We start from the raw sequence: 21,704 nt of genomic DNA on the forward strand, positions 1-21,704 counted from the left end.
AGATAAGTGTACAAATGAGCTAAAATATAACGGAGAAACAAGACAAAGAACGATCATTTCTGGCCACAAAGAATTCTTCCTTCTAACTGGATTCCCTATTAAATTACATAGTGAATGGAAGGGAAGGAAAGGGAAGGGAAGGGAAGGAAAGGGAAGGGAAGGGAAGGGAAGGGAAGGGAAGGAGAGAAAGAAAAAAAGGAAAGAAGGAAGGGATAGAGGAGATAAGACTTAGGTTCTCTGGAATTATTTCCATCTACAATTCTGCCCAGTGGACAGACTGCAAGGCCTAAAGTCAGGGACACTCTTCTTCCTGAGTTCAAATCTGGCTTCTGACACAAGTTCCTTAACCCTAATTTGCCTCAATTCCTCATCTGTAAAATGAGCTGAAGAGGGAGGTGGCAAATCACTCCAGTGTATTTGCCAAGGAACCCAAAATGGACTTATGAAGAGTTGGACATGGCTGAAAAAACTGGACAACAATGACAACAATCATGCTCGTTTCAGAGATATTTCAGCGTCCTGGAGATGGGACACACCTACAAGAACACATCATGCGAGTCAGAGTGGAACAACAACCCCCTTTACCAAGTCCCCTGGAAGTGACCAGCCACCCTTTGAACATTTAATAAAAATGGGTGGGATTGAAGAGAATCAAAGGGCAATGAACCCTCGGGGTTGGGCACGTCTAAACGAGCCGTCTCTGGATTTACCACTGCAGGTCACACTGACCCATTTCCCATTAGAGTTTCACAACATTTGGGGGTTTGTTATGTGTTGACTAGCTAAGCACCCTCTAATCCTGCCCACTTCCAACTAGAGAAAGATGTTTGGTCATTATTACACTGGAAATGGAAAGAGAGCGTGTGCGTGTGTGAGATGTGGTTAAGTGAGACCATTTCTGAGTACGGAGCAGGGAGAGGAAGGGGGCTGCCTTGGCCAGAGGCATCCGTAACAGCGATCTTCTGGGGCTGTGGAAGTAGATGCTGGCGGGGAATTCGAGGAAGAACATCTCTGTGTGCCAGGCGAACAAGGGTCGAAGGAAGCCAAGAGAAAACAAGGAGGCGAGCAGCCCTGCCGCCTTCATGACACTCTGGGAGAGCCAAAGCCCTTTGTATGAATGACAAACAAAGGCTCGTTTCTGGAGCGGCGTTTTTGGGGGTGCTCTGGGGAGGCGGCAGCAGCCCCCCGGCACGTCACATGGATGTGGAGGCAGCTGCCTCAAGGACTCGGCACTGGGCATCTCCTGGGGGGATCCTGCGGGATCTCAGTGGCCCGGGATAGGCGCACGAGGTGTCCAAGGGCACAGCCAGACTCTGCCCCTGCGGGCTCACCCCAGCCTGCTGACCAAGCGTACGATTATGGGGTTCAACCGATGGGCCGATAAAATGACGAAGGCCTACGCTGTGCGGCGCTAAATGCACCGCTTTAGTGCAGTTTTAGGTCCAGATCTCTTTGTTCCGGTGAAATAACAGACAAAGGCACCGATGTTCGTCCTCAGCAGGGCCCTGCGGCGATGCCGACGGACCCAGACTCGGCAGGCCTCGAGTCTCTCTCGACAGCCCTAGCCAGGAAGAAGAGTGGCTCGCTGGAGGCCGGCCAGGCAGAGGAGGGCCTGGAGCTTGCGGCTCAAGAGAAAATAGAGAAGCTGCCTCCGGGCAGAGGGTGGCTGGGACGGTGCTGGTCAGCCCCTGGATGGCCCCGGGAGGGCTCCGAGGAGGGAGCTCACCACTCGGGGCCTCTCCCTAGGCAGGAGGCTCCGGGCCTCGGGGAGGAAGGTTCCATCCCTGGGGCCTCCTTGCCCAAGCTGGAGGAGCACCTCGAGAGAGCAGGGAAGGGCGCTCCAGAGGCACAAGTTGGCTCAATGGCCCCCGGGGACCCTCCCGGCTCCGAGACGGACATGTTCCTCGTCCGGAGTCGGCGCGGCTGTCTGTGACCAAGACGGCTGCTGAGCGCTCAAGGCGGCGTGGCCTCGCCCTGGCAAGTGTTTTCTGTTCCATCTCACCGGATGGCCCCTCTCTCCCCTTCTGGATAAATGACTGGCCCAGGGTCACGCTGCTAAGGAGGCCAAATCTTCCCAGCACACCGGCTCCAGCGGACCCTAGAAGTCTGCCTGCTGAGGAGACTGGACGAAGGGGGGGCCTCTTTTCGGCCTGAGCCTACGACCCGGGGCGGGAGTTTAAAGGTCTGAGTGTAAAGACATGATGGAGCCATCAGAAACGAAGGTGGCAAGAAGACTTTGGAGAAAGGGGGAACTCTTTGAGTCAAAAGGACGCCCCAACGCCAAAGAAAACAGGCCGGCACGACTCCGAGTTCTGGCCGAGGTGACCCCCAAGTGCGGCTCCGGAGAAGGCCGGAAAAGGGGCTCCGGGGCAGAAGGGGGCCGCCTGCCTTGTTTCCCTCTTTTGGGTTTCTCTGTAGCGCTCGGGTGTCTCCTGACTCGTAGAACTTCCTGGGAAGGAGAATGTGAAGCCCACGAGAAGCCCCGTCAGCTATCCTGAAAAATAAGACTGAGGAGCGCGTTTCTGTTGGTTCTCAGTTCTGGCTCCTCATGAAACCCCCACGCTGGGGGCCCGCAGGACGGCGAGGCCCAGAGAAGCTGCCATCCATCACGCAAAGAAAAGAGAAATCAGACTCTTTCCTTCCGGAAACCCTAAGTGGCTCCAGAAAATGCTGCTCTGGGTCCCCAGCTCAGGCCGGCTGCGCCTTGGGGACGCTCCCTGGAGCTGTTCCGTCTGCCCCAGGGAAGGGCCTCCGGGCCATGCCCGGCCGTGGGGGGGCAAAGCTTCTCTGCAGCAGCCCCAGAGCAGGGGGCCGGCGCTCCCCCTGCCTCCCCCCCTCCTGACTGCTCTTTCCTCTTTCTGGCGCTGACCACGAACGGCCGCTCAGGAGAGGGCACAGAGAGGGGAGGCCTGCCCGCCCCAGCCCGCGCTTCCACAAGCGGGGCTCCTCCCAGAAGAGCAAACGGGGCCCCGGGGAGGGCACCGGACCCGAGACGGGCGGCTACTTATGGGCACTCACAGGAGCAGCACAGGCCCTGCTTCCCCACGCCGATGAGCATGTTCAAGCAGAGATTGCAGTAGGCCGGCTTGTTAAAGTGCTTCAGCCGCCAAACGTGCTGTCCGTCATCCTTCACATTCTGTACGGGCAGAAAAGAAACAGATTTCACTTCACCAAGTAAACAGCAAAACAGACAAGTGCCAACAGAACGCTAAGCTTGACTGAAGCACGAGACAATCTGCTCCTTCCTCGCAGCGCCACCGGCTTGAGAAAAACACGAGACCCGAGAATTTCCCCCACCTCCCTCCTTCCGGGCAGGGGGTGGGTGCCCTGGGGGTCCTCAGGGGAGAGCCCCAGTTCCCCCCATTTCTGCCCGGATCCTCTCCCCAGAGGTAAGGCAGGGAGCCCCAGGGCATCTCTCTGAGGCATTCACACAGGAGGGCTCCCAAAGGAAAGTGTTCTAGGACTTCCAACCATCACCCAGAATTCACGTTAGCGTGCCTCTCTGTGGCCAAGGGCCAGCGCCAGACCCTCAGGCTACGGGCACCCGTCACATGCCAGTTGTGCCCCCCTGGAGCTGACCTCAGACTGCCAGAGCAGAGGGAAGCCCGCAGATGGCACGCAGAAGAGGTCAAGAGCCCCCAAAAGGAGGGAACCCCAAAAGCATTTCCCCAGGAGGTGGCGCGTGACTCTAAGAGATCTAGCAGAAGGAACGCTCTTGTTGACACTCCCTATAGCGGTCACCTTGGACCACCGGCCACACTATTGACATGCCTCAGTTTCTTCATCTGCAAAGTGAAAGGCCTGGGTGGGGAGACCCCCAGAAGTGCCTTCCAGCTTTAATTCGGTGCCCCAAGGTGGGATTCAAAAGGAGGACAGTCCAATGGAACTGTGGTACAGGATGGGGCCTGTGGGAGGAAAGCCCAAGCCAGTCCATCCAGCGGCGAGGCCACGTGCAGAGGGAAGTCACGGGGAGTAAATGGGGAAGTACCAACTCAAAGCAAGACTCGGAGGGGCTTAAATAAGGGGAGGAATGAGCCTGCTATTCTAGAGTCAGCAGGGAACCCCTGAGGATTCTTGAGCTGAGGAATGATATTTGAATAAGGTTAGTTTGGCAGCCATGTGGAGAAAGAAAGGAGAGAAAAGATCTTAGAATCAGGAGATCAATTAAGAGGTGGGTCCTTTAAAGCCAAGCCTAGAAATGGGAAGTCCTGGGTTCCAATCTGGCCTCAGCCACTTCCTAGCTGTGTGACCCTGGGCAAGTCACTGACCCCCATGGCCCACCCTTACTGCTCTTCTGTCTTGGAACAAAGACACAGTATTGATTCTAAGACAGAAGGTAAAAGTTTAAAAAAAAGAAAGTGTGGTTAGGGCAGTCTGGGGATTCGGGATGGGGGTGCAGATGGGAGATGGGAGAGGACGGATGAGGCAGAACCTTTCAGATGGGACGACTTCCTGAATATGAAAGCCATTTAAAATCCAGATTAAACGGCAATTGTAAAGGAGATAATTATTTGTAAGTGTGCCTATTTTGCCTTGCAAGCTGCAAAAACTAAACTTGGGTTTAATCACTTCTAACCCATTAGGGACCATCATTCCTGTAAATGAAACCCAAGATGTGACATGTTCAAGTCTGCTTAAGAGGAAGCGTTTTAAATCGTCCCTGCCTTCCTCGGGGCCATTCTGATTAGGCGCTCGGAAAGAGCTGACATTTCTATATTAGTTTTAAAGTTGGCAGAGCACTTCCCATCTATTATCTCATCTGAGTCTCTCGGGGGGCCCTTTGGGCAGGATCTGCAGGTGTTGTCATCCCCGTATTTACAAACTCAGAAACGGAGGCTCACAGAAAGCTCGTAAGGGTCAGAGCTGGGATTCGAACCCGGATCTTCCTGACTCCCGCTCCTGGGCTCTGTCCCACCAGGTAGAGCAGTTAGAAGCTCTTCGTGAAGTTGAGCAGTGAGGCAGGGTGAAATAACAGGAAGATCTCTGGTTGTGGAGGATGTGGAGGCCGATCCTGCCTGTTCCACTTTTCTCTGGACTTCACGTGTCAAAGGAAGAGGCTGGGCCCGACAGTCTTCCCGCCTCTCTCGATGGTCCGATGAACCTGGTGCTGCTTGACTTGAACCTCCCGATGGGTTGCTGGAGGGCTCCCAAGACTTGGATCGACACACAGAGGAACGCAGGGAGGCAGCCACGCAGGGCATCCCAGGCCGTGGGGAGGAGAGGCTGGCGCTGCCCTCCCTTCTCGGGGCCTTTCCAAATCAGAGCTGGTCCAACACGCACCGAGTGGGGATCGCCGGAGTCGTGAGGCCTGAGAAGCCCAGACAGAAGAGGGAAAGGCCGCGGCCCCATCGGCCAGGCTCGGCGGACCCTCCCCTCTCGAGCTGCTCAGATGCCCTCTCAGATGACGATGGATCATGGAGGCTAGAAGTGGATGCGATGATCAGACCCTCTTCTAACGGGTGCTCAAAGGGAGTTTGTGGTCTCCCCATTTTGCAGACGGAACACCAGACGGAACACCCGAGGCCCAAAGAGTGGGGCGGCTGGGAGAGAGAAACCGAGCCAGAACTGGAAACTGCCGCCTTTCGCCCCAAACACAGCAGTCTTCGCAGCGACCTACTTTGCCTGCGGAGACGCAGCGGGCTATCAGGAAGGGAAGCTAGAAGCCAGGAGACCTCGGCGTCAGAACTTACATCCGGCGTCTTCGCCGCTAGACCCTGGCCGAGTCATTTCACCTCCCTGAGGCCCAGCGTCCTCGGCGGTAAAACGACCCTGCCGCGGGGCTGTTCTGAGCCTCGAACCCTGTCCTCTGTGCAGACACAACACTGTACGAGGTGAGTTGTTATGGTCGGCGTCCCCACGGCAGCAGGTCTCTTACTTACGCGGTCTTGGAGGAGGAGGGCTGGCCAGGAGCGCGGCAGGCACCCGCCCGCACCCAGAGGCCTGGGCGCCTCCGGGAGGCCCTCCTCCTTTCTCCAGGCCCTCCCTGCAGGCCAGAGCACCCTCCTGGCTCAGTGGGAAGCAGCCAAACAAAAGCTGACGGAGAAGGGAGGCTGCGGGAGGAGAGACATGGCAGAACCGACGAGGCCCTTCTCAGGCTCTCCGGAAGCCTCTAAAGAGCCTCTGCCGCCATGTCCGGGGCCGGCCTGTCTTACGGAGGCCTCTGGCTTCGGGCGCTTCTGACTGTGAAAGAAGCTCCTGGCAGGCTGCCTTCTCCTCCACGCGCTTGTCTGCGCTGATATTTCCAAGGAAAATCTCTCCCATAAGCAACATCTTAAACAACGTAAAACCTCCTGGGAGGGACGGCTTGTCTCTGATGCATGTGAACAGACTTACAAGGACCTCGATGGGCTCTAAACACCCCTCCTGCCTTTACAGAACGAAAGGAAGGCGGCGGAGCATCGCTGTGGACGTCTGCCCTCTCCTCCGGGGGCGTCCCTGCAGTAGGAAAGCGGCTGCCCGCTGCCCGGGCTCCCGCCTCGGCTGGGCGAGGGGCACACGCGGCCCCCTTAGCTGGCGTTTCCCCCATCGACAAAACAGTCTCTCCTGGGAGTTGTCGATCAGAGCCCGCCGCCTCGAGGCAGGCGCAGCCACGCTGTGAATCCACTCATGGGTGTCACCTTCTCTTCAAAATCATCCGAGTCTGGGGCTTGCGAGGACTCTGGGGGGCTGCCCACCCCCAGCCACAAGGACGACACGCACAGGCGAGCACGTCAAACACGTCGCAGACATGATCTAGTGGAACACCTGCACAGGGCGACGCTATGGTTACCCCCATGTTACGGATGAGGAAACTGGCTCTTGGGGAGATTTAATGAACTTGTTTAGACACAAATATGCACTCAGTGTCTGAAGTGGGCCTCGTGGACTTGAAGGCGCTGCTCTATCTACCAAGCAACACGTCCCTTCCTTTGAGAGAAGACGCAGGACGGAGCAGGAGGAGCCTGGTCTGGGGGACACGACATCCGCCGTAGTCACGGCCATTGACCTTCTCTGGGGTCCGTCGCCCCACCTCGTCCGTCTGGCGAGCTGCCCTCAAGATCTAGCCGTGTGGGCCCAGGACTGGACGCTGCTTCCTTCGAAGGAGCCCATTAGACGTCGAGCCCAGAGACTCCAGGGAAGGCCATCGATCCGCCCTGCAGAGGGCCGTGTCCTCTCTCGGCTGCCTTCTCAGGCTCTGGCTTTGGTGGGACGATTGCAGCACCTTCTCCGTGGAGCCCCCGCGCTCTCTCTCCGACACAGGGGAGGTGGACAGGGAAAATGTGAGAATTCAGGAACAAGACTGTCCGCTCACTCTTCCGCAGCACTTCTACCAGTGAAGGGACGGTCCCTGGAAGCAGCATCCCCATGAACCAGCTCCACCATGGACAGAGAACACTAAGCCAAGTCAAGGGGAAGGCAGAACCCAGCTTTGGTCCGGCTTGTCTGGCCCTCCATCAGCTCCCCTCTGCTTCCCGACCACCCATTCAGCCCGTGATCCTTCCTCCTTGCCTAGGCTATCCTCTAAGCTGCCGTGCCACACGACAGGGCGAGGGCTGAATCTGAAATACGAACCCACTCCTCATCCTACCTGAAATCTTTCCGTGGACAGACCGCATCAGATTATGGAAAACACGCGTATCCCGGGGACGACCTGGAGAAACCTCTCCCTCCAGGCTGCAGACGCCTGCTTCAGCGGCCCACGGGGGCAGATCCACGTGGAGACACATTTCGCCCTCCTCTAGGCCTCTGCTTTTTCCAGAAAAGTACCGAAGGTCCATTCTCCACTCTAACAGAGGGGCAGCCCCTATTTCTTTCCTGAAATCGTTCCTTCCTTAGTCCTACTTTACCTTCAGGAAGTGGAAAAAAAGGAAGTTGGGCGGATGCAGAGTCAGTCTTGGAATCTGGACTTCCTCCTGGCTGTGTGACATGAGGCCAGTTTGCCTTTCAGTGGCCTGGGCAGCACCCTAAGACCATGACCTTCTGCCGAGGGGGCAATGCATAGCCATGCACTGATAAGCCCAGTGCCCAGCATGGTGCCTGGCACACAGCAGGCACTTAATAAGTATGGACTGAATAATTTTTTGTATCACGTTGAAAAACATACAATGGAGATGGTGGTGGCAGCTGCAGCAGCCTCCATGATGACGATGCCGAGTGGCTTGGATCAATGCAACCTGAAACCTTACTCTTGTGTGGGGTTGAGTGGAGAGATAGACTGAGTCAGAGGACACGAGTTCAAATCCTAACTGCGCCCCCTTCTTTGGTTGGGGCTCAACTGATTCATGTATAAAAAGAGAGGATGGAACTCAGTGACCTCGGATGTCCCTCTGTCTTTCAGTCTTCCACTCGACAGTCCTTAGCTTCCTTATTTGCAAAGTGCACACAAGTAATCTATGGCCCGTGTGTCTCACAGGGTTGCTGTGAGCAACAGAAGAAACCTGTCATCAATATGGCAACTACCTCCTTCTCTGCTTTTAATTTCTGTCATTTTACTTAGAGTATGAATAATTCAAAAACAAGAAAAAATACAAGATCTTTCTGAAAAAGCTGATTCTATACAGAATCAAGACTAAGATTTTCTGTGAAGCTGGATGTAGTAAGGAAGAGCTGGCCCAGTGGCCCTGAGAGGCAAGGGATCATGCAGAATAATCTCCATTTTTCAACCGAGATACCCGAGACCTGGGGGAGGATGTAGAAATGGCCACAGGGAGGGCAGGAGTCTAAGTCTTCCTCCCCTTTCCTGAAGAAGCAAACAATACTGACTCCAGACTCTCAGCACCTGGGCTCTAGCGGTCCCCGGATCACTAAGTAGCCATATAACAGTGGGCAAGTCTTTGGAGAGGTTGGGGAGAAGGAGCTCTAGTTCAGGTATCAGTGGGTCTGGCCGGGTTCTAAGTTCTTTTCAGACTCTGAAATTCTGTGAGTCCCTCATATATCAAACTGAGGGGTTAGACCGGTCCCCTAACAGGTCTAGATTCTATGAAGTCTAAGTTCCCTAAGCCACTATCCATTCAATTCTATGGATAAATTTAGGTTTTGCCAATCACTTTAAATTCAGGGAATTTTTGATCAGGAAGCAATCGTGATGAGCTTGGAGACAACAGGATTTATGACTCAGGGGCGAAGAACTAAACTGCTATATTCTATAGCTGAGGCCTAAAAAACTACCCACGGCTGAAAAGAAAGTGACAAAGATTCTTCTAGGAAGACTTAAGAAAGTGGCTTGAATATCTAGAGATATGGGCCACCTTCAACACGTTTTCCCTAGTGATTTCATTTCTTTGAATGACATTTTCAGCTGAATGTATGTGCCTCGAGGCCCCGGCCTTTTGTTTTTATCTTTCAGTCTCTAGGACCGAAGATGGACTTGGCACAAAGGAATGCTTAATAAAGGCTTGGAGGATGGATGGATGGATGGATGGATGGATGGATGGGTGATAGCAAAAGACTTGAAACAGACTGTCACAGGACAGTGGGGAAGTAGATTTTAAATCACTTTTTGGTTCAATGAAACCTTTGAGAAATCAAATTTAACATGTAAATACAGAGGACAAAAATGAAGGCACAACTCTTACTCTGCCAGAAACTCTTCAGATGCAGGGGGGAGGGTCATAGAAAAAACGGAGCTGGCTTGATTGAACATTAAGCAATCATTGTTCTGTTTGAGGAAGAACATTAACTCTAACCGGAATTTCATCATCGGCTTCTAACTTCCCCTTGTTTCCGACTCCTATGGATACTTGTCAAGCTGAGTGGTGCGAGGGAGCTGTCCGCGGACATGACAAGAGTCCGGCACTCGCAGCATTTCTCCGTCTAAACTCCAACTCCTGACACTCAGAACAGAGATCCCAGACCGTTGGTGGTAGGCATGCTAGATGCCTTCTGTGACCTTGGGAAGCCACTGAACCATGTTTTTAAATGTATGATACAAACACAAAGGATTCAAAAGGTACCCCCATAGAGGGAAAAGTTATTAACAAAAGGGGGGGGGAGCTCCTGGTGCCCAGGTTACGAATGCCCAATTCAGAATAAATGTTCCATTCATTTTACAAAGAAAGGGGCTCCTGGCAGACTTGTTCCTGAAACCCTCAGAAATGAGAGCAGAGTTAAGCAAGAAGAACTATTATTTCCTGGCAACAGAGACAGACAAAAATGTGCACAGAGACAGAGACACGGAGAGACACAGAGAGAGACAGAGGGGGATGGGGGGCTCAAGTATTCAGTGCTCACTATTTGCCAGGCATTGGGCTAAGCGGAGCTCGGGGGCTACGAAGTGAAATAAGCAAACCAGACAGTCCTTCCCCTTGAGGAGCTCATGTCACAGAAAGGAGAGATGGAAGGAGGGTGGGAAGAAGGGCTACGGAGGAGCTGCATTGTGCAGAGATGGCTTGGTGGGTCTGAATTCGAGGTGCTTCGTCACTATGTATGGGATCCTTGGACCTTCCCTGAGAAAGAGCAGAAAGGCTCGAGACTCCCCAGTGACTGACTGGAGTGAGGCTAAAGCGCCTGCCTTTCACGTTTGGTAAAAAGGAGATGGCTGGCGAAGGAGCCCACACTTCATCTCATGGGCTTAAGCCCACAATAAATGCCATCAAGTATGAAAGCCTGGGTCAGCAAGGCTGCTTCCCTGACTTTAGTTTTTTTACTGGCTCTTCCCTCCTAACTCCTTAGGCTAAAATACACAATATGCAGATGAGCATTTAAAATCCACCAAAATCTGGCTCAGCACACTCTTATTCAGCCTCCCCCGCCCCATCCCATACTATTTGTGCCAGGCCTACCTGCCTGCTAGTGTTCCCAGTATGTAATGGTCCCTCTCTCATCTCTGTTCTTCTGCCCAGGCTGGTGCCCATGTCCAGAAGGCCCTCCTTCTTCACCTCTCCCTACCTTCCTCAAAAGCCTGGCTTGGGTGCTGCTGGTCCTTATTCCTCTCTCTCCCCATCCCATTTGTCAGTGCCCTCTTCTTGGAATCCTGGGGTATACTTTATATTTATTCGTTGCTTCACACATCAAATCCCCTCGGAAGAATGGACCAAGCTCGGGAGGCTGCCTGGCAGAAGCAGCTTCCCTGTCATCTTGGTGTTCTCCGTGCTTGGGGGGGGGGGGGCAAAAGAGCCTTTCTTTGGTCGAGACAGCTTGATTTTTATTGTCTCTCTTTGGAATGTCTGGCCAGACTGTCCATACCTGGAAAGGACTGAACTCTCTCAAGGCTTTGCCCAGTAACTTGGAAGGGGATGCTTCATGGCAAAAAATGGCATAATTATTTTAAGACCTCAGTCATTTTTTATTGTTCCAGTAGAAGAGGGGAACGACTGCATTTCCTTCCTCGCTTCTCTAGCAGGCGGTGCTGCTTGGCACACGGTAGGCTGGACGGAGGCTCGCTTGCTATTGACCAGAGTCGGGGATTTGCAGCATCAGGACCAGCTTCCTGCCTTGAGATGATGCGGGCGAGTTCTCCGCCCTGGACGACTTCCCGAGCATGAAAGCAGGAAGGCTCCTGTGGGCCTGGGCGCACAGGGTGGAAGCAGATCTGACTCTGATGGGAAGGAGAGCTCTCCCTCCTCTTGCCTGGCCGCCAGGAGCCCAGGTGAGGCCATGGATGGTGCGGCCCTGCCACCTAGTGGCTGTCTGTGAGAGAGCAGGCGTGACGCTGCCCCTTAGATGGAGAATGGCAGAAGGGCAGCAGAGGATCTGTCTCACCACCCCAGCCGAGTCCTGAGGGGCTGCATGTTTTCAGAGCAGACTCCTGGACGTGATAAAAGGCTGCCTCACACGTCTGCGTCGTGTCTCCAGGCTCTCTCTCTATGGCCCATGCCTGTGAGTTGTCAGCAAAAAAGAAATCCCAGATACAACCATCTGAACAGGAAGGCAACTGTCCTCGAGCCAGCCAGGCACCACTGGACATCTCTCCAGGGAAAGCCTGCTCGGATCACTGCAGAGACTCCGTCATGTTCCTCAGGTTCAGAAGAAGCAGCACACTGTAAATCCCCAGCAATCCCCGGGCGCTTCTCACTGACCCTGCTTGCAAAATTTCCCCCGGAGCCAAGGTCTGTTTTGCTTTTCGTGTGTCTGGAGGTTGCTCAATCCTTCCCACAAAGCCACAGTCCCTCCAAGCCTCCACTTCAGAACTGTTTTGCTGTTTCTAAAGAACAAGCCCAAACCACTGCCCTTCCCTCCCTACCCCAGCCCACCCTCACTGCATGTCCCATCTCCCCCATTCACCACGTCACACACACCTAGATGCTCCTGAGGTTGCCCCAAGTCACAGCTTTTTCCGTGGACAGTGGCACCCTTTGGTTCTCGTGAGCCTGATGGACTGGACGACTACCTTCCCGAGGGGCGCGCCGGCTTCCAAATTCAACAAAAACAAACGGCTCCTCGTTCTGACTCATGAGATTCAAGCTTTGTCTCGAGACTTTATGTCAGAATATTTTCACAGTAATTTAATAACTCATTTACTGCTCAGGCCACACACAGACTGAATGAGCAGCTACAACACAAAGACCCCCGACCAAAGGAGATGGTGACTGAGGACTTCCCGTGGCAGGACCGAGACTGTGGCTGGCGGGAGGATTGTTATTCCCTGACAACAATCAGCAGGGCACATCTGCGGGTCAGCGTCCGTCCGATGACCTTACGACCACTTGGGCCAATTTCCTTTCTCTTTGAGGGTGACTTATTGTCTACTGCCGGGGTTGAGATTTTCTCCTGCCTCTTCCCCGAATACTCCCCACACTTCGTTCTGCCATTTAAGATGGCCGACAGCACATAGAAAACCCTTTCTAACTGTCCAGATCTACAGAAAGAGGAGCTGCTGTTGTTGGAGAACAATGACGAAGGTTGGACTGATGGCTTTAAGCCTGAGCGAGAGAGAAGCCAGACCATACTCTCAGGGTACATCCATCTTCCTCACAGTCAGAGAATTTGGGAGGAAGCAACCTCCAAAGTCATCAAGGCCAGTCTGGAGGCAACCAAGAATCCATTCTATGGGCCTCCTTGACGAGTGATCCTTCAGGCTTGCCTCCAAGGATCCCCATCTGCCTTCCCAACACATGTCCTGTCCATTTAGCTTTGGATTGACCATTTCCCCTGATAGGAAAACACACACACACACAAGGAAGGCCACTGGGCTTGATCAAGCTCTACTCAACACCAAGCCAAATTCTCCTCTACTCATTGTTCCTAGAACAGAATTCTAATTCTTCTTCCCCTTGACAATGCTTCAGTTATGAGCAGAAAGCAAACTGTCTTCCTCTTTTCATCCCAATAATGTCTTCTCTCCAGGCTAAACATCTTCAATTTCTTCAACCAATCCCCCTTGCCCAACCCACCCCCAATGCAAACAAGTTGTACTTTAACCAGTCATCAGAGATTTGCCGTGGAGTGGAAAATTTTGAAGGCAAAAACCAAAAAGTGAGGGGAGTGGGAGAGCCAGTGCTGACCAAGGAGGGGAAACAAAAACTACAGCTTGATTTTTCCCTTCTCTTTGGCCCATCCCTAAGCCCTGAACCTTGTTACCCCATGCTTTCCAGACATTCCAGCTGTCTTCGTCTCTACTTTGTAGAAAGTGCCAGTCCTTCTAGGTCCTACCACCAAGGAGACTGAATATTCTCAGGGTTCTCTTTCTTCCCCTGAACCAAGTAGGGGAGAACCCACATGAGGCTTCTTTGGTGAAGAAAAAAAGAGCCTGGCAGCCCAGAGCCTGTGGTTGGGCAAGATGGCTTCTGAGGTCCCTGCCACGTCGGAGATTTTACCTCTAGGTCACTATTTTAATTCTCCATCCTGATTCAATTATGTTTGTCTTAATTACAGCTTGTATAATTTTACCATAAATGACTGACCTGATTGAGGAGTACAATTTGTTTCTTTCCCTAAGGCTAACATTGCTCCTCAAGGTTCTCTTCGGGTCCTGCATCCCAGGACCCTCTTTTGGACACCGCCCGGCCCATCAAAGTTGTTCTTAGATAGCCAACGGGCAGTGGGCAAGGAGGCAGGTCGAGCCTGGATCAAGCCCCACAGCCCCACTAACTCTAGGCTTGGACACCTGACTCCTGCCCAGATACCGTGTCTCACTGCTGGCTCGGCATGAGGTTCCGGTCCACTCGATTCCTCAGATCCTTTGTAGGAAAAGCCCACTGAGGCACGTTTCCTGTCCTGTAGTTGTGCAATTGCTCACCGAGATTTTACACGGCAGCTCTAGTCAAAGGAAGACCTTTCGGTGGTGCATCGGAGTCACATTATTTTCTGGATTGCAGAGGACAGAACCCAGTGCTTGCAGGAGAGACAAGTCCAGGGACTAAGGAGCATCCACCAGGGCGGGCTCCGTGGGATCCTGCTTCCCGTGATGGAAAGCCGTTCCTCTGTCCCTGGCTAAGCCCTACCCGGATCCCCAGAGCCCTGCCCTCCCCTCTCCTTCTGCCAATGGCATCCGTTCTCCATGTCCACAGCCACAGAAGGGAACCTAGTGAGCCCGATTCGCTCCACAACTCAGCCCCTTCCCAGAGATGACAGGTCTGGTCCTTCTTGCCTTCCATCTGTGGAACATCCATGAATACTCATGACTGGTTCAAATCCAGCCTCACTTCCTAGCTGTGTGACCCTGGACAAGTCACTGAGAGAACAATAAGAGCACCTACCTCCCAGGCTCATCGTACTTAGGGTACAGGGCCTGGCCCCCAGCAGGGGCTTAATACTGCTTCTCCTTCCTTCCTTCCTTCCTTTCTTTCCATCTGCCCCGGTATGGCGCCCCAAGGGCTCCTGGGACTTTTATTTGTAGGGTCTGGCTCACCCCCACTAGCTTCCCTAGTTTCCATTCATCCCTGCTGTCCATTTGTCCTGTGGATGGTCGCAGGAACAGACTGAAGAAGGGGAGACCCAAGAACCCGAAGCTGCGTAGAGCTGGGCAAGGGCAGAAAAGGCAGTGGAGGTCTGCAGTGCCACCCGGGAAGACTGATGGGAAGCGAGAAAAGGGGAAAGAAAGACAAACCAGGCACGACTGATGCAAGCGGGGGGCGGAGGACCGGGGCTCCCTCGCACTGAAAACGGGGCTCCAGGTGGGGGAGGGACGCGTCCTCTTTTGGGCGAGCTGAGTCTGAAGGTCCGGCTGCTCATTCCAGGAACGGGGGTCACGCGAGCAGCTCAGGAGAATTTGCAGATCTCTGCCATGAGGGGAGCATCAAAGCCAGGCAGCGGCGTCAAACGGGGATTCGAGGACTTGTCTGAGGTCACACCGCCAGCAAGGGCCTGAGGCCGCATTTGAATCCAGATCTTCCTGACCGGGCCCAGTGCCCTCCCTGGAGCCCTCCTGCTGCCACTGGGAGTGTCCCAAGCTTTATTGTGAGAGCAGAGGCAGCTGTGGGCAGAAGGGTGGCCTGGCTGGGGTGGCGACCCCAGGTGGACAGCCAGGGAGGACTCTGCCTGGGAGAGCGTCCCCACCCATAACAGCCCCTGTACCAAGGCCACCAGAGGCAGAGGGGCACAGGGCACCCCGAGGAGGCGAGAGGAAAGGCCGTGCTGGACGGACACCTTTAAAAGAAGGACCTCCCCCCCTCCCCCATTCCCTGCTGGACCCCTCTGAGGTCCAGAACATCGCAGGAAAGGCAAGTCCACACCAGGCCGGCCCGCCCCAAGCCAGGAAGCAGAGCTTACGTTTTCCAAGCCAAGGAGCACCAGTAAGGGGATGGTGGTCATCCCTCCCTGAATCCACTCCTGCAGAGACACGGTGCCGTCGTGGTCGTAGTCGATCTCTTCCATCATTTCATGGAGTATCTGTTTTAAGAGAGAAAACGAGGAAGTCCGTTTTCCTACTGATAACAGAAAAGCGCAGCAGCTACAGGGAAGCATCGAGCCAGAAAAGCTAGTTCTGGGGAAGGCCCGAGCTCGGGATGACTCTGTCCCAGAAAGGCCACCCCTAGGGAAGGCGACCGCTAGGAGAGACCCACCTCAGGGAGCCCAGGGAGAGCCCGGGACATGGATAACATCAAGTGGAACTTGGAGGCCATTCAACTCACGGCTACTCTAGGGGTCCTCTTCCCTCCAATCCCCCCATTTCTGAAGAATATCAGTAGGAAATGTGGGCAGCCAGGCACACAGTGGATAGAACTCTGGGCCTGGAATCAGGAAGATTCATCTTTTTTACTTCTAATTTGACTTCAGACCCTTCCTGACTGTGTGATCCTGGGCAAGTCACTTAACTCTGTTTGCCTCAGTTTCCTTATCTGTAAAATGATTTCAAAAAGAAAATGGCAAACACCCCAGGATCTCTGCCAAGAAAACCTCCTATGGGGTGATGGAGAATTGAACGTGACTGAAAAATAACTGAATGACAAAACTGAGCAAATCAAACGTGGAGTTTTTTCTGACTCTGTACTCAACTGTGAACCAATTCAGCAACAATGTAATTAGACATTTTTCTGTTTTCATCTCAATAATGAGCCATCATCCGCAGATTACTTTTGAGGTTCAGGGATTTGTTGGAAAGCAGTAAAGAGTTAAATGGGCCTCTCGGAACATCCAGAAAGCAGGCCAAGTGAGGCCCAGTTAGTCACCTCCCAGAGCTCAGAAGACAAAAGGGGGGCCGAATGAAGGATCCAAGACCAGGGCCACAAAAGGCTGTCTGTACGACTGTTTGCATCAGTGGGTGCATGACTCCAGGCCAGGCCTAAAACAGAGCGAAACAAGCAAACAAGAATAAAGCATTTTCCTGAGAGAAGCGACGTGCCTCGGAGAAAGAGCCAAATGTTGGCTTGAGGAGGGAATGACGGACTGAGGAGGGAGGACGTGGGACAGAGACAACAATCCTATTTCCAAAGCAGTGCAAGTCCTCTTGTGACTTCAGGTGGAGCTCTGTCCCGGGACATATGGCCGAGCTGGCTATGTTTGCCCTTAAAGCATGAGCTCTGGTCTGCTTGGCCGGGTTCAGCTGCATGGAGGAGCCCAAGGGAGCCCCTTCACCCTTCTGGTCACCCCCTCATGTCCTCCTCCCGTCATCAAAGGGTCCAGGAGGCTTCGCGATGGGCCCCTCGTCTCACGGCTGGCACAGGCAGAGGTGGCGACGGGAACCAAAGGCTCGGCAAGTTCTCCTCGAATTCCCAGAGCTGTAAAGCTGGATGCATCTTGAGTTACTGATGGGTGCGGCAGGCGGCCTCGATGCCAGCCACTGGCCAGTTCAAGCGGACGGCGTCACGGGGCCCCGGGCTCCGGCCTTGTTACTGCTGTGCAGGCCGGAGAGGCGGCACGAGACAGGCAGAGACAGGACAAGCCAAGCCCCTCCCTGCCAGGCTGCCGTGGGGCTCCCGCTAACTTATGAGGTGCAGATGCACATGGCAGAGGCTCCCGGAGTTCCCTACTCTGCCGTATGAATGAATAACAACACTATGTATAGAGCATTTCACATAGAAGATCTCCTTCCATCTTCACGACGCTCCTATAAAATTTACAGACAAGGAAACTGAGGCGGAGAGAACTTAAGTGATTTGCCAGCGTTCCTCAGCTAGGCGATGCATGAGGCTGGATTTGAACTCAGAGCTCCCTGACTTGGGGTCCAGCACCGCACCATCCCAGTACTTAGGGGCCAAGTTCCCGCCTCGCTCCTCTCCTCCTGACTCTGTCAAAGACAGCGCATGGACAGACATCAGCCTGGCTCTCTCCAGGGCTGTTCTCATGAACGAGGCACTTTCAGAGGATCCTGGGCTGAGATCGAAGTTCTTTGCCCTGCTCTTTCGTCTACCTCATCTGGATTATTTGTTGACTTGGGGCGGCCGTGCTGAGCCAGGATAGAAGTTGTCATGTTGCTGCCTGGCTCGGCATTCAATGATCTTAGACTTCAGGGCACTTCCGTGTGAACCCTCCAGCAGGGGCGGCAGGAAGGACGCTCCAGCCAGAGCAGGGCCAGTTCTGAACGGGTCTCGCCCGGGGGACCCAACCTCAGTCACTGAACCTCTCTGAGGGCGGCAGCCTGGAGGATCCTCCACCCAGAAGGCTCTGGGAGAAGCAGCACGAACGTCTTTCTCGATTCTCAGACCAGAAAACCAAAACTTGGAGTATTCCAGGACGTGCCGGTGAGCCCAGACGGGAAGGGGAGACCCTCTAAGTATCTGCTGACTCCGCGTGTTCCTACATTAAGGGCTTTCCAGGCTACTGTCCACCTGGCTCAAACACTAGGCAAGGCCCACAGGCAACTCACTGGGCCAAGCCAAGCGAGGCCAGCACCAGCTCCCCCAGGATCAGGCAGTGAGCCCTCTGCTGGCTCGCCAGCTTCGGTGGCTTCATCTATAAAAACATCATGAAAAACAGCTCCGCTGCCTGTGAGCAAAGTCTGCTTTTCAAGTGTGGACCAGAGACCACCACCTGAAGTGGGGAGGCCCAATGGAGAGTGCCACACTTTAAGAGGTCTTTGAGGAACATCGCCACACTGGGGTCCTTCAAGAACTTGAGGTTCTGTAGGCTTTTCTTTCTTGATTTTCTAGCAGGGAAACTGAGGCTGAGACATCATGTGACACCCCTCAGCCACATGCATGTGAGGGGAGATCCGAACTCTGGTGCTTCTCTTTTTTTTTTTTAAATAATTTTTTTATTTTTAGAAAAATTTTCCATGGTTACATAAGTCATGTTTTTACTTTCCCCTTCACCCCCTCAACCCCCTGCCCCTCTCTGCTGTAGCTAATTCGCATTTCCACTGGTTTTAATATGTGTGATCAGTCAAGACTTATTTACACATTATTGATAGTTGCATTGGTGTGGTCTTTTCAGGTATACATCCCCAATCATGTCCTCATCAACCCATGTGTTCAAGCAGTTGTTTTTGTTCTGTGTTTCCTCTCCTGCAGTTCTTCCTCTGAATGTGGGTAGCATCTTTACCATAAATCCCTCAGAATTGTCGTGGGTCATTGCATTGCTGCCAGTACAGAAATTCATTACATTCAATTTTACCACAGTGTATCCGTCTCAGTGTACAATGTTCTCCTGGCTCTGCTCCTTTCACTCTGCATCACTTCCTGGAGGTCTTTCCACTTCACATGGAATTCCTCCAGTTTATTATTCCTTTGAGCACAATAGTATTCCATCACCAACATATACCACAATTTGTTCAGCCATTCCCCAATTGAAGGACATACCCTCCATTTCCAGTTTTTTGCCACCACAAAAAGCGCAGCTATAAATATTTTTGTACAAGTCTGTTTATCTATGATCTCTTTGGGGTACAAATCCAGCAATGCTATGGCTGGATCAAAGGGCAGGCATTCTTTTATAGCCGTTTGGGCATAGTTCGAAATTGCCCTCCAGAATGGCTGGATCATTTCACAACTCCACCAGCAATGCATTAACGTCCCAATTTTGCCACATCCCCTCCAACATTCATTACTCTCGCTGCTATCATTTTAGCCAATTTGTTAGGTGTGAGGTGGTACCTCAGAGTTATTTTGATTTGCATTTCTTTAATTATTAGAGATTTTGAACACTTTCTCATGTGCTTATTGATAGTTTTGATTTCTTTATCTGAAAATTGCCTATTCATGTCCCTTGCCCATTTATTAATTGGGGAATGGCTTGATTTTTTATACAATTGATTTAACTCCTTGTATATTTGAGTAATTAGCCCCCTGTCAGAGTTTTTTGTTATAAAGATTTTTTCCCAGTTTGTTGTTTCCCTTCTGATTTGGTTGCATTGTTTTTGTTTGTACAAAAGCTTTTTAGTTTAATATAATCAAAACCATTTAATTTACATTTTGTAATTTTCTCTAACTCTTGCTTGGTTTTAAAATCTTTCATTTCCCAGAGATGTGACAGGTATACTATTCTGTGTTCACTTAACTTTTTTATAGTTTCCCTCTTTATATTCAAGTTGTTCACCCATTCTGAATTTATCTTGGGTTAGGGTGTGAGATGCTGATCTAAACCTAATCTCTCCCATATTGTTTTCCAAATTTCCCAGCAGTTTTTGTCAAATAGTGGATTCATGTCCCAAAAGTTGGGCTCTTTGGGTTTACCATACACTGTCTTGCTGATGTCATTTACCCCAAGTCTATTCCACTGATCCTCCCTTCTGTCTCTTAGCCAGTACCATATTGTTTTGATGACTGCTGCTTTATAGTGCAGTTTAATATCTGGTACTTCTAAACCTCCATCCTTCACATTTTTTTTCATTATTTCCCTTGATATTCTTGACCTTTTGTTATTCCAAATAAACTTTGTTATAGTTTTTTCTAATGTAGCAAAAAAGGTTTTTGGTAGTTTTGATAGGTATGGCACTAAATAAGTAAATTAATTTGGGTAGAATGGTCATTTTTATTATGTTAGCTCGTCCTACCCATGAGCAGTTAATGTTTTTCCAATTGTTTAGATCTAGTTTTACTTTTTTGGAAAGTGTTTTGTAGTTATGTTAGTATAATTCCAGTATTTGTTTTGGTAGATAGATTCCTAAGTATTTTATATTGTCCAGGGTGATTTTAAATGGTGTTTCTCTTTCTACCTCTTGCTGCTGTGATGTGTTGGAAATGTATAGAAATGCTGATGATTTATGTGCATTTATTTTGTATCCTTCCATTTTGCTAAAGTTTTTGATTATTTCTACAAGCTTCTTAGTTGATTCTCTAGGATTTTTTAAGTATACCATCATATTGTCAGCAAAGAGTGATAGCTTAGTCTCCTCATTGCCTATTTTGATACCTTCAATTTCTTTTTCTTCTCTAATTGCAACTGCTAGTGTTTCTAGTACTATGTTGAATAATAGAGGTGATAATGGGCATCCTTGTTTTACTCCTGATCTTATTGGGAAGGCTTCTCATTTATCCCCTTTGCAGATGATGCTTGTTGATGGTTTTAGGTATATACTGTTTATTATTTTTAGGAAAGGTCCTTCTATTCCTCTACTTTCTAGTGTTTTCAGTAGGAATGGATGCTGTGTTTTGTCAAAGGCTTTTTCAGCATCTATTGAGATAATGTTGCTTCTCTTTCTTGAAGGTCCGGAGGGCGTGTGGCTAGGCCCTGTCCTGCCTGGGACTCCCAGACGCCTGAAAGCAGGAGGCATGGAAGAGGCGGCCCAGCCCAGAGAAGACACCCACTGGTGATATCAGCAGGACAGATCAAAGCACTGAGCCTCGGGGGAGGAGGAACACAAGGCAGGATTTTTGGGGAGCCTGGAAGGAGGCTGAGATGGGGAAGGAGAACATCCCAGGGAGGGGAGAGCCAGAGGACATGAGGGCCACTTCCAATGGGGCACCTACCGGACTCAGCTCTGTGACATCCCACTCGAGGTATTCAGCCACGTGCATCATCTGGCTGATGATATTTTCGAGCTCCTGGAGGGGACAAAGCAAATAAACATGACAAAGGCCTCTTGGGGACCCCCCCATTATCCATGGTGTTAGACACCGAGATCCTTCCTTGTACCAGAAGAAGGCCCCTGCTGTGAGGGACGTCTCCTGCCCTCTAGTGGGCTGTTCGCTCACTCCCTGACCATCAGGGTCCCAGATCATGCAGACACCAGCCTCACACTTCTGCCTTCCGCTTGGCCAATCCCCTTGAAGGTAAAGTCTGGAGGCCCCACAGCAGTGGGGCCTGTCAGCCCCAGGAGGCCGAGGGAAGAGGGAGGGAGAAGGCTTGGATCACAGAAGGAGGGAAAAGGATTTTTTAGAATCAATGAAGGAAGGAAAACCTGAAAAAACCATCTAGCCCTCAGGGGCTGGGGGAGGGGCCCAGGCACTCCCCAACCCCACCCCCACCCC

General features: G+C 52.0%; 1 protein-coding gene across 1 annotated transcript in view; it reads right to left on the reverse strand.

Moving 5' to 3' along the window:
* The window catches only part of DGKB (diacylglycerol kinase beta), a 490,262-nt gene that overhangs the window by 346,460 nt on the left and 122,098 nt on the right, over window positions 1–21,704 (reverse strand). The window contains exons 7-9 of the mRNA XM_044678847.1: window positions 21,204–21,278; window positions 15,628–15,747; window positions 3,019–3,136 (exon numbers count right to left, since the gene is read on the reverse strand). Of these exons, the coding sequence (XP_044534782.1) occupies window positions 3,019–3,136; window positions 15,628–15,747; window positions 21,204–21,278 (313 nt within the window). The remainder of the gene's footprint in view (window positions 1–3,018; window positions 3,137–15,627; window positions 15,748–21,203; window positions 21,279–21,704) is intronic.

Source organism: Gracilinanus agilis, chromosome 5, assembly GCF_016433145.1.
Source record: "Gracilinanus agilis isolate LMUSP501 chromosome 5, AgileGrace, whole genome shotgun sequence".
Classification (NCBI taxonomy): Eukaryota; Metazoa; Chordata; class Mammalia; order Didelphimorphia; family Didelphidae; genus Gracilinanus; species Gracilinanus agilis.